Here is a 22,173-nt window from a genome sequence, read left to right as displayed (position 1 = left end):
AATGTTGTTCATTGACTACAGCTCAGCATTCAACACCATAGTGCCCACAAAGCTCATCACTAAGCTAAGGACCCTGGGACTAAACACCTCCCTCTGCAACTTGCTCCTGGACTGCCTGACGGGCTGCCCCCAGTTGGTAAGGGTAGGCAACAACACATATGCCACGCTGATCCTCAACACTGGGGCCCCTCAGGGGTGCGTGCTTAGTCCCCTCCTGTGAGGGCATGGCCATGCACGACTCCAACACCATCATTAAGTTTACTGACGACACAACAGTGGTAGGCCTGATCACCCACAACGACGAGACAGCCTATATATGGAGAAGGTCAGAGAACCGGCAGTCTGGTGCCAGGCCAACAACCCCTCCCTCAATGTGAGCAAGACAAAGGAGCTGATCATGGACTACAGGAAAAGGAGGGCCGAAAAGGCCCTCATTAATGACGGGGCTGCAGTGGAGCTGAGTTTCAAGTTCCTTGGTGTCCATGTCACCAACAAACTATCATGGTCCAAACACACCAAGACAGTCGTGAAGAGGGCACGACAACACCTTTTCCCCCTCAGGACACTGAAAAGATTTGGCATGGGTCCTCAGATCCTCAAAACGTTCTACAGCTGCACCATCAAGAACATCCTGACCGGTTGCATCACTGTCTGGTATGGCAACCGCTTGGCATCCAACCGTAAGGCACTACAAAGGGTAGTGCATATGGCCTAGTACATCACTGGGGCCAAGCATCTTGCCATCCAGGCCATCCGTCAGAGGAAGGCCACAAATTCAGTCACCCAAGTCATAGACTCTTATCTCTGCTACCGCACGGCAAGCGGTACCGGAGCATCAAGTCTAGGTCCAAAAGGGTCCTTAACAATTTCTACCCCCAAGCCATAAGACTGCTGAACAATTAATCAAATGGCCATGGACTATTTACATTGAACCCCCCCCCCCCTTTGTTTTATCTATGCATACTCTTTTCTTTAAAAAAAAAGTTTATTTAGAAAATATCTTCTTAACTCTATTTCTTGAACTGCAATGTTGGTTAAGAGCTTGTAAGTAAGCATTTCACGGTAAGGTCTACACCTGTGGTATGAATATATACATTTAGGTAGGGATAAAGTGACTATGCATGGATAGGGTTCAATAACACTTCATTGTAAAAAAAAATGTTTTATGGGAATAGAAGTCTGGTTCAAACAGGGCAGGCAGGTAATCTCAAGATTGTCTGTAGCAGTGGAGGCTCCTCAGAAGAGGAAAAGAGGACCATCAATAGAAAATATTAGTGGAAGAAGAATCTCCTACCCATATCCTCTTAAATTTAGCTATTTAAATGGAACTATTATATATCAACCACTGTCTCTAGGTAGACTTTGCACACGATTTGTATTTTATTGATTCAATGTTTACAAATTGCTCAATGCACCACAAAAGGGTGCGATTTGTTATCGTATATCACTTTTATTTAAAAAGGGTAGTCATGTGGTTAAAGCAAAAACCCGGATTCGATCTCAGCTCTCACCTGAGTAAACCAACGTGATCAGCAGCATCATGTCACATGAGCTTGATTTGTACTCCGAACACAGTTTCTAAACCGTCTTTGTTGTAAATATCAGACATGAATGTAGACAGAAAAACAATAATCAGAGGTGTATTTGTAATGTTGTGTAATGATACAAATGGTTGGCACGCAATGGATATAATGGAATTGAGAAGGTTGACATTCATTTCAAACAGGGGCACATCAAATCAACATTGCTGTGTAGCCTACTGTACATAAAAACACATTTCTACATACTCCTCTTCCAAGATCAAAAGTTGAACAAAAATAGATGCAGGGCGGGGAATTAAATTTTGCTAACACCAACAGTCCACTCCATATTTTGTGAGACACGACGGACGCTGGTTTACTGCAGAGGTTGAGAGGATAAAAAATCGAGCGTGAGAAAACATTTACCGAAATTACTCGACGAATCACTGTGCCATAACCTTGCAACGAAACAATTCCAACAGTCCAAGTAGCTATCCTGACGACACTGACTCCATTTAGCAGTGCGAGTGGCGCGAGTGAAACCGTGACAACGAAAGCTTCGAGAGCGACATAAACCCCAGCCAGCGGCAGCGGTCTCCATTTTAACTTCGAGTCCGATCTATGCCTCACGTGTCTTGGACTGTCTCTCTCACATGACCCGAGTGTTTGTTCCCGTGATCAGCACTTCCATCTACGCGTCTGTGTCAGTGAATATCACATTTTATTCCAACCCTGATGGATATGCACCTCGAACAGAGTCTGGACACCGCGACAAGGTAATACAATGTCCGCCACTTCCTCTCCATCATGTACGGAAGTCTCATCTAGAAAGTCAAGGCCTGGCCTCCATTTTCTAGAGAACAGCTTGATTATGTGTAGTATAAACTAGATACAATAAAGTGGTTTTAATATAGTAATATTTTTGCACAGTTAATCTAGCAAATCCAAATAGGAAAGGATTACAGTATAGCAAACGATTGCAGCATTGCATGCAAACACTGTTATCTACGGTAGTGAATTTACAGTAGGTAAGTCATCTTGCTAGTAGTAACGCTAGGCAGCTAACTAACTAAACTAACGTTACCTAACGTTAGTTAGAGATCCAAAGTTAACTTGCTAGCTTACAGCTAGAATGTAGTTGCTACATCCAATTTTGGACTTTAAAAAATAAATATGCACTATGTAGAAATCGCTCTGCCACAAAACAAGCAAATATAGTGTAGAGAATCATAGTACCATCTAAACCACAGTGAAATATTTTCCATAACCAAACATATTTTATTTTCTGCTGTTTGAAGGAGGTGTACAAAACTGAAAGTAAAAGACTCATAAACGAAACTTAAGACCGGGAAGAATAGAAATGGCACAGAGAGAATAGATCTGCTGCTTCATAGACTTGCTTTCAATGAGAGTGACACATCTATAATGTACTATTCTATGTGAATTTGGTCAGGTCGTATAAGGAAATCGGTCAATTTAAATAAATCCATTAGACCCTAATCTATGGATTTCACATGATTTGGAATACAGATATGCATCTGTTGGTCACGGATACCTTAAGGTATGGGTGTGGATCAGAACCAGTCAGTACCTCCTCTCACACCTCTTCAATGGCTGTGCGAATTTCCTAGATATTGGCGGGAACTGGAACACGCTGTCGTACACGTCGATCCAGAGCATCCCAAACATGTTTAATGGGTTACATGTCTGAGTATGCAAGCCAGGGAAGAACTGGGACATTTGCAGCTTCCAGTAAGCAAAGGGTGGCTACTTTGAAGAATCTCAAATATAAAATATATATTTTGATTTATTTAACACTTTTTTTTTTTTGACTACTACATTCCATATATGTTATTTTATAGTTTTGTTTTCACTGTTATATTACAATGTAGGAAATAGTACAAATAAAGAAACCCTGGAATGAGTAGGTGTGTCCAAACTTTTGCCTGGTACTGTGTGTATATACACACAAAAATAAATAATATGTTAATGCTTTCTGTTAAAATCATAAAATTCCACGTCAATTCACGATGCAGAATAATGATCATATGACGTAGCCTATGTATGACCACTACGGCCGGGTAAGGAAGTTATATCAACCGCAACCCTTTACAGACATGTTACTCGATAGCAACAATGTACTTTTTAGAGAATTTTAAAAAAGGGACTCATCAGAAGCGCCTGTAGGCCTACCATTTCAGACCGTAGAATTCTGCTCCGGCATAGAATTATCTGTATTTTTACCATGACAACAATAAACTTTGCTGATTTAATGTACTGATGTTTGTTATGGTAGGGTAGCTAGATGTGTTTTCTTTCTACTAAATCTCTTGCTTGGTAAGCCACGGTATTTCCCAAACATTAAAGTACTTTTTTTTAGGCGAGTGTGGTCTATATTATTTGATTGACAGTTCTGGTTGCCTAGTGATGGACGTTAGTCCCGCTTCATACATCCAGAGAAGGTTTTGTGTCAGCATTTTAATAAGCCGTAGTGTAGCCTACCCTAAAAGACAAACAAACAGCCGAGGCGCTTTCAAGTGTAATTGATACAGGCTAGGCTATTCTACATGCAACAGACCGAAGACTGAACACAAGCTTGCATCACTAGCCATGAGAATGCGCAGGCAAGGCAGTGCCCAGGAGAGAGGATGGGGCCGGCAGAACCATGCCTATATGATCTCTTGGTATCTGCACCTCGCAATATTTTGTCTTGCATGCCTTGCATATTCACTCAAGTTTGCCTCTTCCTCCCTATTTTTATTTAAATTACACAACTTTCCCCAGGCCTTTTATTTTCTATTGTCTAGTTGGGCTATAACAGGGAAAATAATGTTTTGTGATTGAACTGCCCGGGGGGGGGGGCTGTTTTTCGGTTAGGGATGTCGTTTAATGTTAATGATCCCAACTTCATGTAAACGTTTAAACATTCACACCTAGTATATGAGTATACACCTGCTCTGACAGCTATGATCCCATATTGATGTCACTTGTTAAATCCACTTTAATCAGTGTAGATGATGGGAGGAGACCGGTTAAAGAATGATTTTTAAGCCTTAATACAATTGAGACAAGGATTGTGTATGTTTGCCATTCAGAGGATGAATGAGCGAGACAAGATTTAAGTGCCTTTGAATGGGGTATAGTAGTAGGTGCCAGGCACACTGGTTTATGTCAAGAACTGCAACACTGCTGGGTTTTTCCATGCTAAACAGTTTCCCGTAGTAATAAAGAAGGACATCTAGCCAACTTGACTCAACTGTGGGAAGCATTGGAGTCAACACGGGCCAAAATCCTTGTGGAATGCTTTTGACACCTTAGGTGTTCCTAATGTTTGATGTACTCTGTGTGTGTGTTTGGTTTTTTAATCATATTTTTTGCAGCAGTGGCAATAATGTAGCAGTAGTGGGCCACCACTGCTAAATGAATAGAGGAAAACACTGCCCATTGATTCTTGAAGAATTAAACATACTAAATTTAGAATATCTCATCCACGTGGATGCTAGGTGAATTGCAACAACACTTTGAATATAAACAACTCTCCCCCTTCCCTGCATCAAATTTTCCCACAATTCTGTGAGGAAGTTAATGTCCCAAGGATCCCAGATATCATACTGTAGACCATGGTGTTTACCTCTCCAAGGATTCAAGATTGCATAGATGATGGTGTAGACTATTTTACTTTAAGTTCACCAACTTCAAACAGCCATGTTTTTTGTTGTTGTTATTGAAAATGTATTGTCCTGCGATTTAGATTATTCCCTGCAGAATGATTCCCTACACTATTCAAATTGTGTGACGAGTGTAGAATTTTAGCAACCAGGAAATGACAGAGCGATTTCTACATCGGCCCCTTGCCCCAGTCTGCCATTGTTCGTTGTAATTGAGGGGGCGATGACCATGCCTTTTAATGAAGCCGATGTAAGGGAGGGAGCAGTGGTGTAAAAATACTGCTTAGTTTGTTAATTAATGATGTCTGAGTGTTGGAATATGCCCCTGGTTATCCATAAATAAAACAATAAAAGGATGCCGTCTGGTTTAGAGGTCGACCGATTATGATTGTTCAACACCAATACCGATTTATTGGAGGACCAAAATAATCCGATGCCGACTTTAAAAAAACAAACATTTTTTTATGTGTGTTTGATGATAATTACAACAATACTGAATGAACAATGAACACTTCATTATTTTAACTTAATTTAATACATAAATAGCATCTATTTAGTCTCAAATAATGAAGCATGTTCAATTTGGAGAAGAAAGTAAAAGTGCAATATGTGCCATGTAAAAAAAAGCTAACGTTTAAGTTCCTTGCTCAGAACATGAGAACATATGAATGCTGGTGGTTCAATATTCCCAGTTAAGAAGTTTTAGGTTGTAGGAATTATAAAGCATTGACTATTTCTCTCTATACCATTTGTATTTCATATATCTTTGACTATTGGATGTTCTTTACAGGCATTTGAGGATTGCCAGCCTAATCTCGGGAGTTTATAGACTTGAAGTCATAAACAGCGCTGTGATTCAAGCATTGCTAAGAGCTGCTGGCAAACACACGAAAGTGCTGTTTGAATGAATGCTTACGAGCCTGCTGCTGCCTACCACTGCTCAGTCAGACTTCTCTGTTAAATATCAAATCATAGACTTAATTATAATATAATAAACACAGAAATGCGAGCCTTTGGTTATTAATGTGGTCAAATTCCAGAAACGATCATTTCGAAAACAAAACATTTATTCTTTCAGTGAAATACGGAACCGTTCCATATTTTATCAAACGGGTGGCAACCCTAAGTCTAAATATTGCTGTTACATTGCACAACCTTTAATATTATGTCATAATTATGTAAAATTCTGGCAAATTAATTACGTTCACACAGTTAGCAACGAGCCAGGCGGCCCAAGCCGTTGCATATACCCTGACTCTGCTTGCACTGAACGCAAGAGGAGGGACACAATTTCCCTAGTTAATATTGCCTGCTAACATTAATTTCTTTTAACTAAATATGCAGGTTTAAAAATATATATATACTTCTGTGTATTGCTTTTAATAAAGGCATTGATGTTTATGATTAGGTACATTTGTACAATGATTGTGCTTTTTTCGCAAATGCGCTTTTGTTAAATCATCACCCGTTTGGTGAAGTTGAAGTAGGCTGTGATTTGAATATAAATTAACAGGCACCGCATTGATTATATGCAACACAGGACAAGCTAGTTAACCTAGTAATATCATCAACCATGTGTAGTTAACTAGTGATTATGTGAAGTTTGATTTTTTTTTTTTTATAAGATAAGTTTACTGCTAGCTAGCAACTTACCTTGGCGCCTTGCAGCCGCAAGGTCCTTTTGACGCTGCACTCGCGTAACAGGTGGTCAGCCTGTCACTCAGTTTCCTTGTGGATTACAATGTAATAGGCGTCCAAAAAGGCAGATTTACCGATTTGTAATGAAAACTTGAAACCGGCTTAGCCGATTTTAAATCGGTCGACCTCTAGTCTGTTTTGCTTAATATAACGAATTTGAAATGATTTATTCTTTTATTTTTTTATACTTAAGTATATTTTAGCAATTATATTTACTTTTGAAACTAAAGTATATTTGAAACCAAATACTTTGACTTTCTATTACAGTATCTTTACTGTATGACAATTGGGTACTTTTTCTGCCACTGCTGGCAATTAGCCAGGTCACTGTAACATTTGTACTCTACTGCCATCCCTACTCTGTTAACCTTGTCTGCTAGACCTTGCAAGCCTATATTTAGGATTGTTTCTTGTTTATGTCTTCCTAGTCACGAAAAACAAGAAGAGGAGGTCGTCCAATTAGAAGGTAAGAATTTATGTTGGGATGTATGTGTTTCGGATGCATGTGTGCCATTGTGCGTAACTTCACCATTCTGACTCTTTCACACATTTCAAAGTACTGACGTTTCAGACATCCTCTTGAAAAACCTGCTTTAAAAACCGACCAAAGAACAGACCAAAAACACACGCTTAAGTGTCAGCTTTTTTTGCAATAATGCACCTTGCCTCACTAATTTCTCATCAATGGATATCTGAGTGTTATTTTTCTCTTCTATCGATCCTCTCATTCCACTGTCCTTCTCTCAGGAGACGGGGAAGGGGAGCAGACTGCTGTTACCATAGGCAGTATTCAGCAGGCCCAGGCATTCGCGGACCACAACATTCAGTACCAGTTCCGCTCTGAGGGTGGTCAGGTGGGTGTCCTGTGAACAGCGTTTTGCTGATTTTAGAAACATTTAACTAGCTAAATTCACATAGGTTTGATTTTGCTGTTTGAGGTCAGTTTACTATATCACTTTCTCACACTAGAACAGGGATGGGAAACTCCGGTCCCCAGGGGCCAGAGTGGTGTCACCCGCCCCCCATCCATCCATAGCAAACACAGCTGATTTGAACAAATTGCATTATCAACTTAAGATCATGATTAGTTGATTATTGGAGTCTGGTGTGTTAGCTGGGGCTGGACACCCAATCAGGCCCCGGAGGACTGGTGTTGTCCATCCCTCCACTAGAGAATCAACCGTATCACACAATGGAAAACCCTGAATAACCCTGTAATTCAACACTAGCCTCTCCGTTGAATTGAGAGCCTTGTGTGCGTTCGCTCTGAACCCAGACAATAGAACCGGCCAGGACACTGATATAGGCCTACAGGTTTGGATGTCAAATTGGTTCTTAATTGTGACTGTTTACGTCTACGCTTTTGTGGATTGTCACAGAAAATGTTATCTTCACATAAACCATTTTTTTGGGGAGGGTGAAGGAATAAGCTAGTTAGAGCTGGTCCTTTCGCTGCTCATTTGGAGTAAACAGAGCTGGTGTGAGTGATCATGTGATTCCAATCCCCTTCCTGGATTGGCATGCGGCTGGTGTCACATGTTAGTCAGGAGGCGAGTCACACGATGAAGGGGTACAAATACTGATTATTTTGAAACGAACACGTGCTTTTCTGGATCTGGCTGTTTTTATATTGAATTAGGCACATTCTGCCATATAAGTTGGGTGCGTAGATCACTTATAGGCCTAGTGGTATCATTCAATGTGCAAGGTCTTAACTACTATAGCCTAGGGTGTGAACATCAGTATGAGGTAAACAACCTGCAAGTACTGAAAACACAGTGACATTAAAATGACCATGGTCAGGCTAGAAGGTATCCCACGCTCTTTGTTGTAGAATTAATGACTCAATGAATTAATGGTTTCTCTCTGTCTCTCCATCTCTGTCTCCCTCTCTTCCTCAGGTGACTTACCGCGTTGTCCAGGTAACTGACCAGCAGCTGGAGGGGAGAGATGACGGGGGAGGGCCGGTTAGCGTGGTCTCCACGGCCGCCTTCCCCGGCGCTCCTCAAGCAGTGGCCCAGGTAGGTATCAGAACACCAGGAACCGAGGCCACTACTGTCACCCCTTACAATAACACAGTTCCCTAATGGCTACGGAGCCTGACATACTTCAATGTGTCAAACTATTGATCGTTATCTAACCCTTCCCACTTTGTTCCCTGTCAGGCTGTGATCCAGAACCCTTTCAGTAATGGGGGTAGCCCCGTGGGAGAGACGCTGGGAGGGGAGACGCGCTTTGCCTACTTCCCAGCTACGGCTGTGAGCGACGGCACTGTGTCTGTGCAGACCACCTCCGACCCCACTCAGGCCGGGGGTGAGTCAGCTCTACTTCTAACGCTAGTCTAGCAGTCTTCTGAGGGCAGAATACTGTCCCTCGCTTTTGGTTCAAGTCCAAACAGACATAAAGAAGAATGACCACTTATCAAATTGACATTTTGAGTACCATGACCCAGTGCTGACTGAGAGATTAACTGTTCATCCCTTCAGCCACAAGGTTTGTCTCAAAGTAAGACTTTGTTACTGAGATCTCCAACCTGCCCCATCTCTCGCTCTCGTTTCCATGTCATCTCTTCTCCCACAGGTCAGTTCTACGTGATGATGACCCCTCCTGACATCTTGCAGACAGGCACACAGCGAACCATAGCCCCGCGTACACACCCCTACCCTGAGTGAGTATCAACCACACTGCTTCTTCCTCTCCTCCTATGTCCCTCATTTTAGGGGGACTCTGAAAGGAGAGCCCATGCACACAGCAGTCTGAGCCACTCCAGATGTTAAGCAGTCAAAAACCTACCTCTGCTGTCCTTAAGTTCATCTTCCACAAGCATGTCAGACATGTTTTGCAAGTAGAACCTAGCCTATACGCCTAGGTGTTATGTGATAATTTCAACTTTTCATCAATGACCTGTTAAGAAGTAATTTGACTGGATTTTTCTAGAGCATCTAAGAGTTGGTTTACATCGACTCTGAGATGTATCAGTTAGCCTGGAAAACGATAAGTCACTGATATTGACGATTGAAAAAATAGTATATTGACTATTCTCTCCAAAATCTGAAAGTAAAGTTGCACTGCACCCCCCCCCCCCCCCCCCCCCCCCCCATTCACTTTCACAGAGATTTGGGTTGAGTAAGAGAGTGACCTGGACCTGGGTCAGACGTGTGTGTGTGTGTGTGTGGTTTCCTTGAACACTCAGCTGTTCTTGTGGGATGGATGATGTCATCACAGGGTTGTTGTGTCCCTGTCCTCGTTGCCCTGGTTTCCCAATTCCTTGTCTACTTCCTCATTTGTTTATCTCTTTCAATCATCAATATCATTATCATGTGATTAAATTATTTTCCTCAAACCACTCTGAATGAGTAACACTGAATCAAAACCAAACTGTTAAATCTGGTTAATCCATTCTGAAAATCAAAATAATCTCATGCCAAATGGATGATTAATGATATGTGTGTCAGTGAATTAATTTGACATTAGTGTTCTGGTTAATTTAGGAAATTAATTATTTTTCAACGAAGACATACTGCATGCCCAGTGCCAAGGGGTGTGAGTAAATTGTAAACATGCTCATAAACTAGACATATAATCTAGAAGGGGGGAGTGCCCGGCAAGTGTTTGAATATAAAACAAGGAGTTGTGTGTTTATGAGATTGTGTTTCTATAGAAGAAGAATAGGTCAAAGTGCTTTTTAAAAATTTGACATAATGCCGTGCTTGTTTTGCCATCCAGAACGAACGCATGATCCTCTGAACTGTAATTTGTGTTGGACTGAATGGATATCCCTTGCCTTGCAATTTCCCTGCCTGTATGTGATGAACTCTTATTCTCAGGCCTGTAGAACAACATGGAGATTTTGCACCTCTTATACTCTGAAAAATACATTTTACAATATAGCTTTAGGTAAAGGGGATGGCCATCAATTTGCACACAGTAAGGTGGGGCTATGGGTTTGTTATTAGGACTGATCTTGACTCTTCCCAAGTTCTTTAGGCTACTTGGGGGTTTTGTGTGGGACGTTCGTACAAGACTATCCCAGTTGAGTTTCTAGTGTCGGGCTGCAGTGATTCCCCAGGTCTCCTGGGATACCAGTAAAGCTTTTATCTACTTCACTGTTAAATATACAGTCTTAAAGGGCTGGATACCACTGCAGTGTGTGCTGTTGTCTAGGGAGGACTTGTTTTTCTGTGGTTTGCCATTCTATTCCCCCTTTCCATATGTTTTTCTTGTGTGTGATTAATTTGTCTTTTTTTTATTTGTTCTTACATCAACAACGCATAAACTAATCCATGACTGAACATATTTGATCTGTTCAAATACATGAAATTAAATGAAAACTTCCACCGCTTACCTGCCGTTCGCAGAGACGAAACCGAGATGCTGCAACATGACGGTTTAAACTGGTGAGGACAACTTCCACATCTCCCACTGTAACCAATCAAATTAGGCCTTGATCATATACCACAAAGAAGAAGGAACAATCATACCACCTCCCTATTCCCCCTTCAGTCCCTTTAGTACAATTCCCTGGTGATTATGTTAGACCCTTGATGTGATTGAGCTACATTTAGCATTGGAAAATGTGTGTGTACTCTTTGATGGTAGTCCTGATGCAGTATTGCCATGAGTTGTTTTCAGTTCAGTTCTGTAAGACGTTGAAGAGCTAGTGTAAAGTATAAACAGCCCACTTTGTTTTTGATGGCTTTTAATTGCTTTTACTCATTAGATGCGAAAAAGGTAAGTGCACTGTGCGAACACCAGCCGTTTTGGTTTAATTTATGACACAATTCATTAGACGGATTAAAGCTTTGTCAAAGTAAGTGCTGTTGAATTGTATTAGTTTACTGCCACGGCCCTGCGCATCTCGTCCCCAGTGCCTTTATGAGCTCATCTGGCTGTCACGTATGGGGAACTTAATTAAAGAATACCTCGGGGAAGACACACACACACACACACACACACACACACACACATGAAAAACAGTTGTCATTAGCCATACTCTGGACACCAATACGACAACATCGCAATTTAGGATTATAATGATGCCTGCGCCTTAGACTGTCTCCGGGGTATAGCAGGGAAGGACACAGACACCTCCAAGAAATCTGCCTGTCCAGACGGCCGTCAGACAATCAGTAATACAGTAATTCCAGTCACTGCGTCTCGCTGTCAGCACCAAGGTGGTGTTATTGCCTCATATACTGGCCCATACGGCTGCTTCAGATCAGAACGGCTGCCCAAGGCAGTGCAGGGCGGCCCCCCTGCAGAGTACGGCTCTGGTGCCTGAGTGGTGTGTAATTGTAAAAGGGTCAGGTGCTTTGAGATAGTGGTTCTGGTGGGGGATTTCTGCACTAGATTAGTTGCGTGGAGCGCTGTAGTCTCAAGATTTATTTTCTTTTAGTCTGAAGAGTTGCACCTGTTTTGTACTGAGGTGGCCTGAGGACTCCCGGGTTTAGAACATGGCTGAAATGTGCTATTTGTTTTTGTCTGTAGGAAAATGGATGGCCCACGGACACCCAGAGATGAGAGGAGGAGAGCTCAACACAATGAAGGTGAGCAAAGAGAAGGGCCTACATCACCCATAATCCTCCCTGCTTAATGTTCTCTCAGAGCCAATCTTTTTTATTTTTTTATTATCTTTTTTCTTTATTTAATTACGCAACTCAATTAAGAACAAATTCTTATTTATTTTCAATGACGGCCAAGGAACAGTGGTTTACTGTCTTGTTCAGGGGCAGAGCAGCATATTATATATTTGCTTGTCAGCTCGGGGATTCGATCTTGCAAACCTTTCGGTTACTAGTCTCTAACCACACAATGCTCTAACCACTAGGCTACCTGCCGCCCCATTCTATCTTAACCATGCAACTCTGTGCTTTATTTCTGCATTCCAAGATACACTACAGTGCCTTGCGAAAGTATTCGGCCCCCTTGAACTTTGCGACCTTTTGCCACATTTCAGGCTTCAAACATAAAGATATAAAACTGTATTTTTTTGTGAAGAATCAACAACAAGTGGGACACAATCATGAAGTGGAATGACATTTATTGGATATTTCAAACTTTTTTAACAAATCAAAAACAGAAAAATTGGGCGTGCAAAATTATTCAGCCCCTTTACTTTCAGTGCAGCAAACTCTCTCCAGAAGTTCAGTGAGGATCTCTGAATGATCCAATGTTGACCTAAATGACTGATGATAAATACAATCCACCTGTGTGTAATCAAGTCTCCGTATAAATGCGCCTGCACTGTGATAGTCTCAGAGGTCCGTTAAAAGCGCAGAGAGCATCATGAAGAACAAGGAACACACCAGGCAGGTCCGAGATACTGTTGTGAAGAAGTTTAAAGCTGGATTTGGATACAAAAATATTTCCCAAGCTTTAAACATCCCAAGGAGCACTGTGCAAGCGATAATATTGAAATGGAAGGAGTATCAGACCACTGCAAATCTACCGAGACCTGGCCTTCCCTCTAAACTTTCAGCTCATACAAGGAGAAAACTGATCAGAGATGCAGCCAAGAGGACCATGATCACTCTGGATGAACTGCAGAGATCTACAGCTGAGGTGGGAGACTCTGTCCATAGGACAACAATCAGTCGTATATTGCACAAATCTGGCCTTTATGGAAGAGTGGCAAGAAGAAAGCCATTTCTTAAAGATATCCATAAAAAGTGTCGTTTAAAGTTTGCCACAAGCCACCTGGGAGACACACCAAACATGTGGAAGAAGGTGCTCTGGTCAGATGAAACCAAAATTGAACTTTTTGGCAACAATGCAAAACGTTATGTTTGGTGTAAAAGCAACACAGCTCATCACCCTGAACACACCATCCCCACTGTCAAACATGGTGGTGGCAGCATCATGGTTTGGGCCTGCTTTTCTTCAGCAGGGACAGGGAAGATGGTTAAAATTGATGGGAAGATGGATGGAGCCAAATACAGGACCATTCTGGAAGAAAACCTGATGGAGTCTGCAAAAGACCTGAGACTGGGACGGAGATTTGTCTTCCAACAAGACAATGATCCAAAACTTAAAGAAAAATCTACAATGGAATGGTTCAAAAATAAACATATCCAGGTGTTAGAATGGCCAAGTCAAAGTCCAGACCTGAATCCAATCGAGAATCTGTGGAAAGAACTGAAAACTGCTGTTCACAAATGCTCTCCATCCATCCTCATTGAGCTCGAGCTGTTTTGCAAGGAGGAATGGGAAAAAATGTCAGTCTCTCGATGTGCAAAACTGATAGAGACATACCCCAAGCGACTTACAGCTGTAATCGCAGCAAAAGGTGGTGCTACAAAGTATTAACTTAAGGGGGCTGAATAATTTTGCACGCCCAATTTTTCAGTTTTGATTTGTTAAAAAAGTTTGAAATATCCAATAAATGTCGTTCCACTTCATGATTGTGTCCCACTTGTTGATTCTTCACAAAAAAATATAGTTTTATATCTTTGTTTGAAGCCTGAAATGTGGCAAAAGGTCGCAAAGTTCAAGGGGGCCGAATACTTTCGCAAGGCACTGTACATGGCAAAAGTATATGGTACTTTTGTATACATTCTAAAATCATGGACATTAATATGGAGTTGGACCCCCCCCCCCCCCCCCCTTTGCTGCTATAACAGCCTCCACTCTTCTGGGAATGCTTTCCACTAGATGTCTGAACATTGCTGCAGGGACTTACTTCCATTCAGCCACAAGCATTAGTGATGTTGGGCGACTAGGCCTGGTTCACAGTCGGTGTTCCAATTAATCCAAAAGGTGTTAGATGGGGTCGAGGTCAGGGCTCTGTGCAGGCCAGTCAAGTTCTTCCACACCGATCTTGACAAACCACTTCTGTATGGACTTTGCATTGTGCACTAATTGTCATGCTGAAACAGGAAAGTTGCCACAAAGTTAGAATGTCATTTTATGCTGTAGCGTTAAGATTTCCATTCACTGGAACTAAGGGGCCTAGCCCGAACCATGAAAAACAGGCCCAGACCAATATACCTCCTCCAAACTTTAGTGTTGCAACCGAGGACAGACAATTTTTTTACACGCTTCAGCACTTATTGGTCCCGTTCTGTGAGCTTGTGTGGCCTACCACTTCACGGCTGAGCCGTTGTTGCTCCTAGACATTTCCACTTCACAATAACAGCATTTACAGTTGACCGGGGCAGCTCTAGCAAGGCAGAAATTTCATGAACTGACTTGTTGGAAAGGTGCCACGTTGAAAGTCACTGAGCTCTTCAGTACGAGCCATTCTACTGCCAATGCTTGTCTATGGAGATTGCATGGCTGTGTGCTCGATTTTTTTTTAAATTATTTTTTTATACACCTGTCAGCAACGGGTGTGGGTGAAATAGTTGACTCTACTAATTTGAAGGGGTGTACACATACTTTTGGCCATGTAGTGTATTATTATTATATATTTTTAATTTTACCTTTATTTAACCAGGCAAGTCAATTAAGAACACATTCTTATTTTCAATGACGGCCTGGGAACAGTGGGTTAACTGCCTGTTCAGGGGCAGAACGACAGATTTGTACCTTGTCAGCTCGGGGGGTTTGAACTCACAACCTTCCGGTTACTAGTCCAACGCTCTAACCACTAGGCTACCCTGCCGCCCCGTATGCAATATCTTGTTGAATTTCTTTTTACATTAGTTGCACCGTGTGATGTTTTGTTTGTTGAAGCCAAAGCCACATTAAGTGGACAGTAGATATTTTTTCTTATTCTATCCCAAAGACTCTTCTCAAGTGGAGGCACTAATTTTGTATATCAACCAACCACTAGATGCTGCTGTTGAACTGTCTGTTCCCACAATGTCACATGTCTAGCTAAGTGACTATTCAAGGCATACAGAGAAAAATATCCATGTAGACACTAACCACTCCCCAGATGTATCCCTATTGTTCCTCTTTCTCTGAACCTGTTCTGTGTGTCTTAACAGTTGAGAGGCGGCGGAGAGACAAGATCAACAATTGGATCGTCACGCTCTCCAAAATCATCCCCGACTGCAACATAGACAGCACCAAGACGGGGGCTGTAAGTCACTCTGTAAGGCACTCTCAGCAACTTTGTCGTGTGTGTGTGTGTACACATTTTAATTTACTTGTGAGTTTACCATTCTTCTGCTACTATCTTAAATTCGAAGAGGTGAGGACATATTAAGCCTAGGGGTTAGGTTAAGATTTAGGGTTAAGGGTAGGTTTACGGAAAATAAGATTTTGAATTGGAACTAATTGTGGGTGGGGGGGTGTTTGCATTAATTTAGATGTGTGTGTGTGTGTGTGTGTGCATGCACGAATATTGGTATTTTATTAGGATCCCCAACAGCTGTTGCGAAAGCAGCGGCTACTCTTCCTGTCATCCCCACGGCAGGATGTCTTAATTAACTCCTCTCTCCTTCCCCCAGAGTAAAGGGGGCATCCTGTCTAAGGCGTGTGACTACATCCGAGAGCTCCGTCAGAATAACCAGAGGCTCCTGGACGGTGTCAAAGAGGTGGAGAGAGTACAGGTGGACAACGAGCTCTGCAGACAGCAGGTAAAACAGCCTAGAAAGAAGGCTATCCCAAAGAATCAGAGGCCTAGCCTGGACCCGGATCTGTTAGTGCCGTCGTGCCAACTTCTATGGTCATTGTCAGGCACAACATAGGAGTTGGCAAGACCGCACAAACCGATTTTTGGGACCAGGCTATCACATAGGATCACATTTCTGCGATCAGAAAGGGTTACTGTTCGAACAAATGTACGCGTTTGATTACGTTTAACATTCATTTTACGTCTGATGACCGAAGTGCCGTTTTTACTTCAAAATTAAGTTATAGCATATATTTGCACGGAGAGAGTTTTGCCTTTTCATTCCTTACTGAATCCCAAAGCACTGTTCTTCATGTCCTCATTCTAATGCTCAGAAGTGAAGTCTCCAGTCCTGTGGGGGAGAGAGAGGCAGTGAGTGTGTGATAGCCCAGAGGAGAAACTGGGATGATAGTACAGTACCTTGAGATTTAAAACAGATGGCTGTTGTGGCCAAAATTGTCTAAAACTTTTGTTGAAAAGTGTATACAACAGACGTTTCTGTCTAGAATCATTGAAAGAACAAGTGAGGCCTAGAAGTTGACTTTGTATTTTGCGAAGTTGCTGCTAATTCATTGATTACATTGAGGACACCCATTTGTTGTTCGTCGGCGGACATTGTTTGTTGTTTGTCTCAGATCGAGGAGCTGAAGAATGAGAATGCCCTTCTCCGAGCTCAACTCCAGCAGCACGGCATCGAGAGCGTGGGCGAGACGCCACCACAATGAACGAGGGAGACTGGGAGAGCAGGATGGGTAGAAGGAAGAGGAGGACGAGGCAGACTGGAGATGACACGTAGGAGCAGAACAAAACGAACGAGCTACTGACGAATCACTCTTTTTCACAGTCGCTGACAGTTAGACAGTCTTCCCTTGCCTCGTCTTTGAGGCTGCATCCGAGACTCTTGGCAGGCTCCTGCTGCTTTGTTGGCTGCACTCGACTGATCCAGGATCAGTCGAAATGACAAAAGAAGCCACCGTGTAGACCATAGACATGTCTCAGAGAGAGAAGAGGTCACAACCACCAGAGAAAAACCCTCTACTAGCCCAGAGAAACCCACTGCACAACTCCTCCCTCCCTTTCTATATTTATTTAGTTCCTCACCCGTGGACTGTGACGTTGGATATTTTGTTGTTGAGTTGTTCTTTTCCCATTCTCTTCAGTCATGTTTTATTTTAGTCTGTATTTGTGGTTGAGGGTCATATTACAATTTTGTTACGTTAGCAGTTTTTAATTTATTAGTTTGTGTATTGTTAAAAATATGCCCAGAAAGACTCATTTAGAAAAGCTCATGTATCCTGGAGGAATAGATGTATGAGTGAGTGGTAGGCTACCAGCCAGTAGAACAGAAACACGATACAAATAAACCGCTGCATTGCAGAACTATGTGAAAGAATGCCTTGATAGTTGCCAATATTATTAGACGTATTGGGACAGTGACACATTTTTAGTTTTGGCTCTGTACTCCAGCACTTTGAAATGATATAATGGCTATGAGGTTAAAGTGCACACTGTCAGCTTTAGTTTTGGGGTATTTTCATCCATATCGGGTGAACCGTTTAGAAATTATAGCACTTTTTGTACATTGTTCCCACCATTTTAGGGGATCAGAAGTATTTGGATGAATTCACTTGTGTAATAAAGTAGTCAAAAGTTGAGTATTTGGTCCCATATTCCTAGCATGCAATGATTGCATAAAGCTTGTGACTACAAACTTGTTGGATGCATATGCCATTTGTTTTGATTGATTTCTATTGGGCACAAAATAATCTGAAACAATGGTAAATATTGTCATTTTGGAGCCCCTTTTATTGTACATTAGTTTCTAAACACTTGTACATGAATGTGGATGCTACCATGATTGCGGATAATCCTGAATGAATCGTGAATAATGATGAGTGAAAGTTAGACGCACAAATATCGTAACTCCAAGACTTGTTAACCTCTCACCATTACGATAACGGGAGGTTAGCGTATTTTGGGGGGGTATGATGTTTATGCCTCTAACTTTCTCACTCGTCATTGTTCTTGATTCATTCAGGGCTGTCCGTAATCATCAAACACAAGCAAACAAACAGCAAATGCATCTAAGAAGTTTGTAGTCACAAGCTTGACGTAATCATTGTGTGCTAGGAATGTGGGACCAAATACTAAACCTTTGAGTACTTTACAGCACTTATTTTACATCTTTTTTTATTTTATTTTTTTACATAGTTCCTCCCTGATTTTTAGGGGACCAAAACTATTGTGACATTCATTTGTGTATTAATTTCTAAACAGCACCGATATTGATGAAAATGCCCTCAAATTAAAGCTGACAGTCTGCACTTTAACCTCCATCATAGCATCATTTCAAATCCAAAGTGCTGGAGTACAGAGCCAAAACAACTATCTCAAGGATGCAATTTTGGTATACCCAGAGGAATAGCTGTGCTTTGCCCAATATCACAGTGCTTGCATTAACAGAGTTGTTGTTAAAATAGCATCAATGCAACGTTCTATAAATGTGTCATGTTGAAGTAAAGCCAATGGCCACTGGCGTTAGTGGGAAAATAAATGGTAATCAATAATTAATTTACTGTGTACGCTGGCCCTTTTCTACAATTATGCAATTTAATACATAATCTTTAAGGCTGGTTTGAGACTGGCCGGGTTCGATTATAGAGCATTTGATAGACCACTGATACGGCCTCTGAGAGAAAGGTGGAGCTCTTAAAATGTCACCTGAAGTGAGTGCAAATGTATATGATTCTGGGTGGAACATCACAGGTTGCATCTGAAATGGCACCATATTATGTAGTGCACTACTTTTGACCAACAGTGATTTATGTAACGGATATGGTGCCATTTCAGACACCACCAAGTGTTTAATTTCAACATTGTGTCACGTTTAAAACTCACTCTTGAGAAAGCGCATCGAGTTCACTGCTGAGCTAAATTTAGCGGCTACAGAAGTCTGGATGTTTTTTGCGAATGTGTGTGTGATGCATCTGTCTTGATATGTGTAAGAATAACCACAAGTATCATGTCTAGCGTTTTGGCTTTTTATTTTTCTAACCAACACATCAAATGGAGATTAATGCACCCAGGGAGAAAGACTCTGGAGAGAATAAATGAACCAACTCACTGCTCAAGATAGAAACCAAGAACAGAGAAACTTCCCGTTCTTGCACCTTGTTTCTGTGTTCTGACTTGCCTCTCCTTGCAAACCAATGGATGCTAATAAAGACTTGGGAAAACATTTTTAATCTCAGACACTCTTTCACTCATCTAGGACAATAACCAAGTTGAAATACGTTCAACGTGCGAACAGGCAAGTTGATGATGATACCAATGTTACTGATGACTGGATTTGCATCGTGTATTTTGTCCTGAATTTGGGGAAATGGGAATAGGTCCATTTGTATTTTAGTCTCTGATCAGGGTGTTTTAGGCATGTATTGTCTGGCTCCGGAATCAGCAAAGCAGCACTAACACTCAACCCGGTGAAAAGTCATGTATACTCAATGATTCCACCTCGACAAGCTCTCCTACTCTGTGACCTTGTGCTTTTGTAAGTGCAGAATAAAATTGTTATCCTGTTTTGCTCAACTGTCTCCTAGAACTCTTGCTCTTCAGCTGAATATAGCCAAAGTTGACTGATAATGTTTATTTTGCAGTTGAATTCTACACATTTAGGGCGAAGTGAGCACGGTCAATTATGGTGAAAATAAGGTAGCGAAAGGAAATTGTTGGCTGTAGTTAATTTGATATTTTTTTAAATATCAAAAGCGAAATATACCAGCCTCTATCCCCTGTAGCAGACGTGCTATTCTCAGGTTAGATTATAAGACTTTTTATAAGTAAAATGGCAGAAAAATAAATAATTGACTTTCTAATAACCTTTTCAGCATGTGTTCTGGCTCATTGTCTTTTCCCCTATACAGAATGTCTTCCCTTCTAATGTATTCATAATTGTTAAAATACTTTGGATGAAGGAAGGCCTACTAATACTGTATATTAATAACAAAGGTTGAAGAGACTTAGTGATAGAATTAATGATAGACATTGAGGGCACATGGGTGAATAATGTAGCCTGGTTGCCAGTCTGTTTCTGCTCTTGCCAACTCCCTTTGGACTTGTCAGGCCAAAGATAACATGTTTGACACTGACAGCAATGGAGTAGACAAGCACAAACTGATCTGTGCCCAGGCTATGAATAATGATAAAGCTAGAAGAGCTGTTCTCATTATAAGCTGCAACAGATGGTTACTCATTTTTTTTCCTGAAATAAATCCAAAATCTGGTCATCTTTAATAAGAAGATGATCCTTTTATTTAACTATGTTCAGCAGCAGGTGTGTGGTGTCACATCCACACATGTGTTTCATTCTGTGTAGATGGACATCGCATAGGCATTGGGGCAACTCCTGCCTGGGCCCCTCTTTCAGGTGGTGTTTCAGCAGGGATTTGGGGTGCTGAGATGGGCAAAATTCATAAAAATACAAAAGACCAAAATATACAAAATACTGTTGCCAAAATATATTTAATTTAAAATATAGAAAATACATTTGCAAGTACCCTCCTTAATTATACTGTACTAAAATACAAGCTCAATATGTAACAATTTCAAGGATTTTACTGAGTTACAGTTCATATAAGGAAATCAGTCAATTGAAATGAATTCATTAGGATCTATGGGTCTATGGATTTCATATGACTGGGCTTAGGTGCAGTCACTTGGGAGCCAGGCCCACCCACTTGGGAGGCCCAGCCAATCAGAACATGTTTTTCCCCACAAAAGGGTTTTTATTACAGACAGGAATACTCTTAAGTTTCATCAGCTGTCCGGGTGGCTTGTCTCAGACGATCCCGCAGGCGAAAAAGCAGGATGTGGAGGTCCTGGGATGGCGTGGTTGCATGTGGTCTGCAGTTGTGAGAACGGTTGGACGTTGTGCCAAATTCTCTAAAACGACATTGGAGGCGGCTTATGGTAGAGAAATTAAATTATCTGACAACAGCTCTGGTGGACATTCCTACAGTCAGCATGCTAATTGCGTGCTCCCTCAAAACTTGAGACATTTGTGGCATTGTGTTGTGTGACAAAACTACACATTTTAGAGTGGTCTTTTATTGTCCCCACCACAAGGTGCACCTGTGCAATGATCATGCTCTTTAATCAGCTTGAAAAAGGAGAAATGCTCACTAACGGGGATGTAAACAAATGTGTGTACAAAATTAGAGAGAAATAAGCTCTTTGTGCGTATGGAGCATTTCTGGGACCTTTTATTTCAGCTCATGATTATAGGACCAACACTTAACATGTGGCATTTATATGTTTGTTTAGTATAGTTATAAAACAAACTGTGACCCTTGGTTAACATGCTATGAACAGTACCAATAGCCCAGACAAATGACACAGTTGTTAGTCCTCATAGCTTTGTGGCCCTCTATTCCAAATTCACTGCATTAGCGTCAGAAATTAGATGCTGTGACCATGAGCGTGATGTTATCTGAGGTGCAAAGGTGTTTGAATGAAAGTCGAGGCACAAGACACCAGTGAGTGTCGTGACAGTGTGGCAATAATAACATAATGTGTTCGCTTTCAAAGTCCAGGTAACTTCCCCCTTTAGGACCAAATTCACTGTATTATCCTCGCTCTGGAAGTTCATCCATGTGCATTAACTTTCTTTCAAGCTTGTGCACTGATCCAGTGCCATAAGACTTACTTTACCAAAAATGTGTAGTATTTT

The 22,173-nt window shown here is 41.5% G+C and overlaps 1 protein-coding gene across 6 annotated transcripts; it reads left to right on the top strand.

The window, feature by feature from the left end:
- The first annotated feature begins 1,435 nt into the window (after positions 1-1,435).
- On the top strand, positions 1,436-20,033 carry LOC109902128 (upstream stimulatory factor 2-like). Of its 6 annotated transcripts, none has more exons than XM_020498236.2 (11): positions 1,436-2,296; positions 7,315-7,352; positions 7,637-7,740; positions 8,788-8,907; positions 9,052-9,199; positions 9,467-9,554; positions 11,245-11,283; positions 12,374-12,432; positions 15,817-15,911; positions 16,282-16,410; positions 17,081-20,033. In XM_020498236.2, exons 1-11 carry the CDS (start codon positions 2,256-2,258, stop codon positions 17,168-17,170), a joined length of 951 nt encoding a protein of 316 aa, XP_020353825.1. In that variant the 5' UTR covers positions 1,436-2,255; the 3' UTR covers positions 17,171-20,033. The 6 variants fall into 6 exon arrangements, with proteins under 6 accessions (XP_020353825.1, XP_020353822.1, XP_020353820.1 ...); XM_020498233.2 differs by having other exon boundaries at positions 7,634-7,740; XM_020498231.2 differs by having other exon boundaries at positions 7,634-7,740; positions 15,817-15,923.
- The last annotated feature ends 2,140 nt before the right edge of the window (positions 20,034-22,173 follow it).

The sequence above is a fragment of the Oncorhynchus kisutch genome, linkage group LG13, assembly GCF_002021735.2.
Source record: "Oncorhynchus kisutch isolate 150728-3 linkage group LG13, Okis_V2, whole genome shotgun sequence".
Taxonomy (NCBI): domain Eukaryota; kingdom Metazoa; phylum Chordata; class Actinopteri; order Salmoniformes; family Salmonidae; genus Oncorhynchus; species Oncorhynchus kisutch.
Note: the sequence above shows the minus strand (reverse complement) of the source record. Positions and strands in the feature narration are given on the sequence as shown.

Excerpts from the sequence above, each read along its gene's own strand:
- LOC109902128 (XM_020498231.2), top strand. The coding sequence starts at position 2,256 with ATGGATATGCACCTCGAACAGAGTCTGGACACCGCGACAAG. Across the intron at positions 9,200-9,466 it reads CGACCCCACTCAGGCCGGGG|GTCAGTTCTACGTGATGATG; the intron begins GTGAGTCAGCTC and ends CTTCTCCCACAG. Across the intron at positions 9,555-11,244 it reads CGTACACACCCCTACCCTGA|AGACGAAACCGAGATGCTGC; the intron begins GTGAGTATCAAC and ends TGCCGTTCGCAG.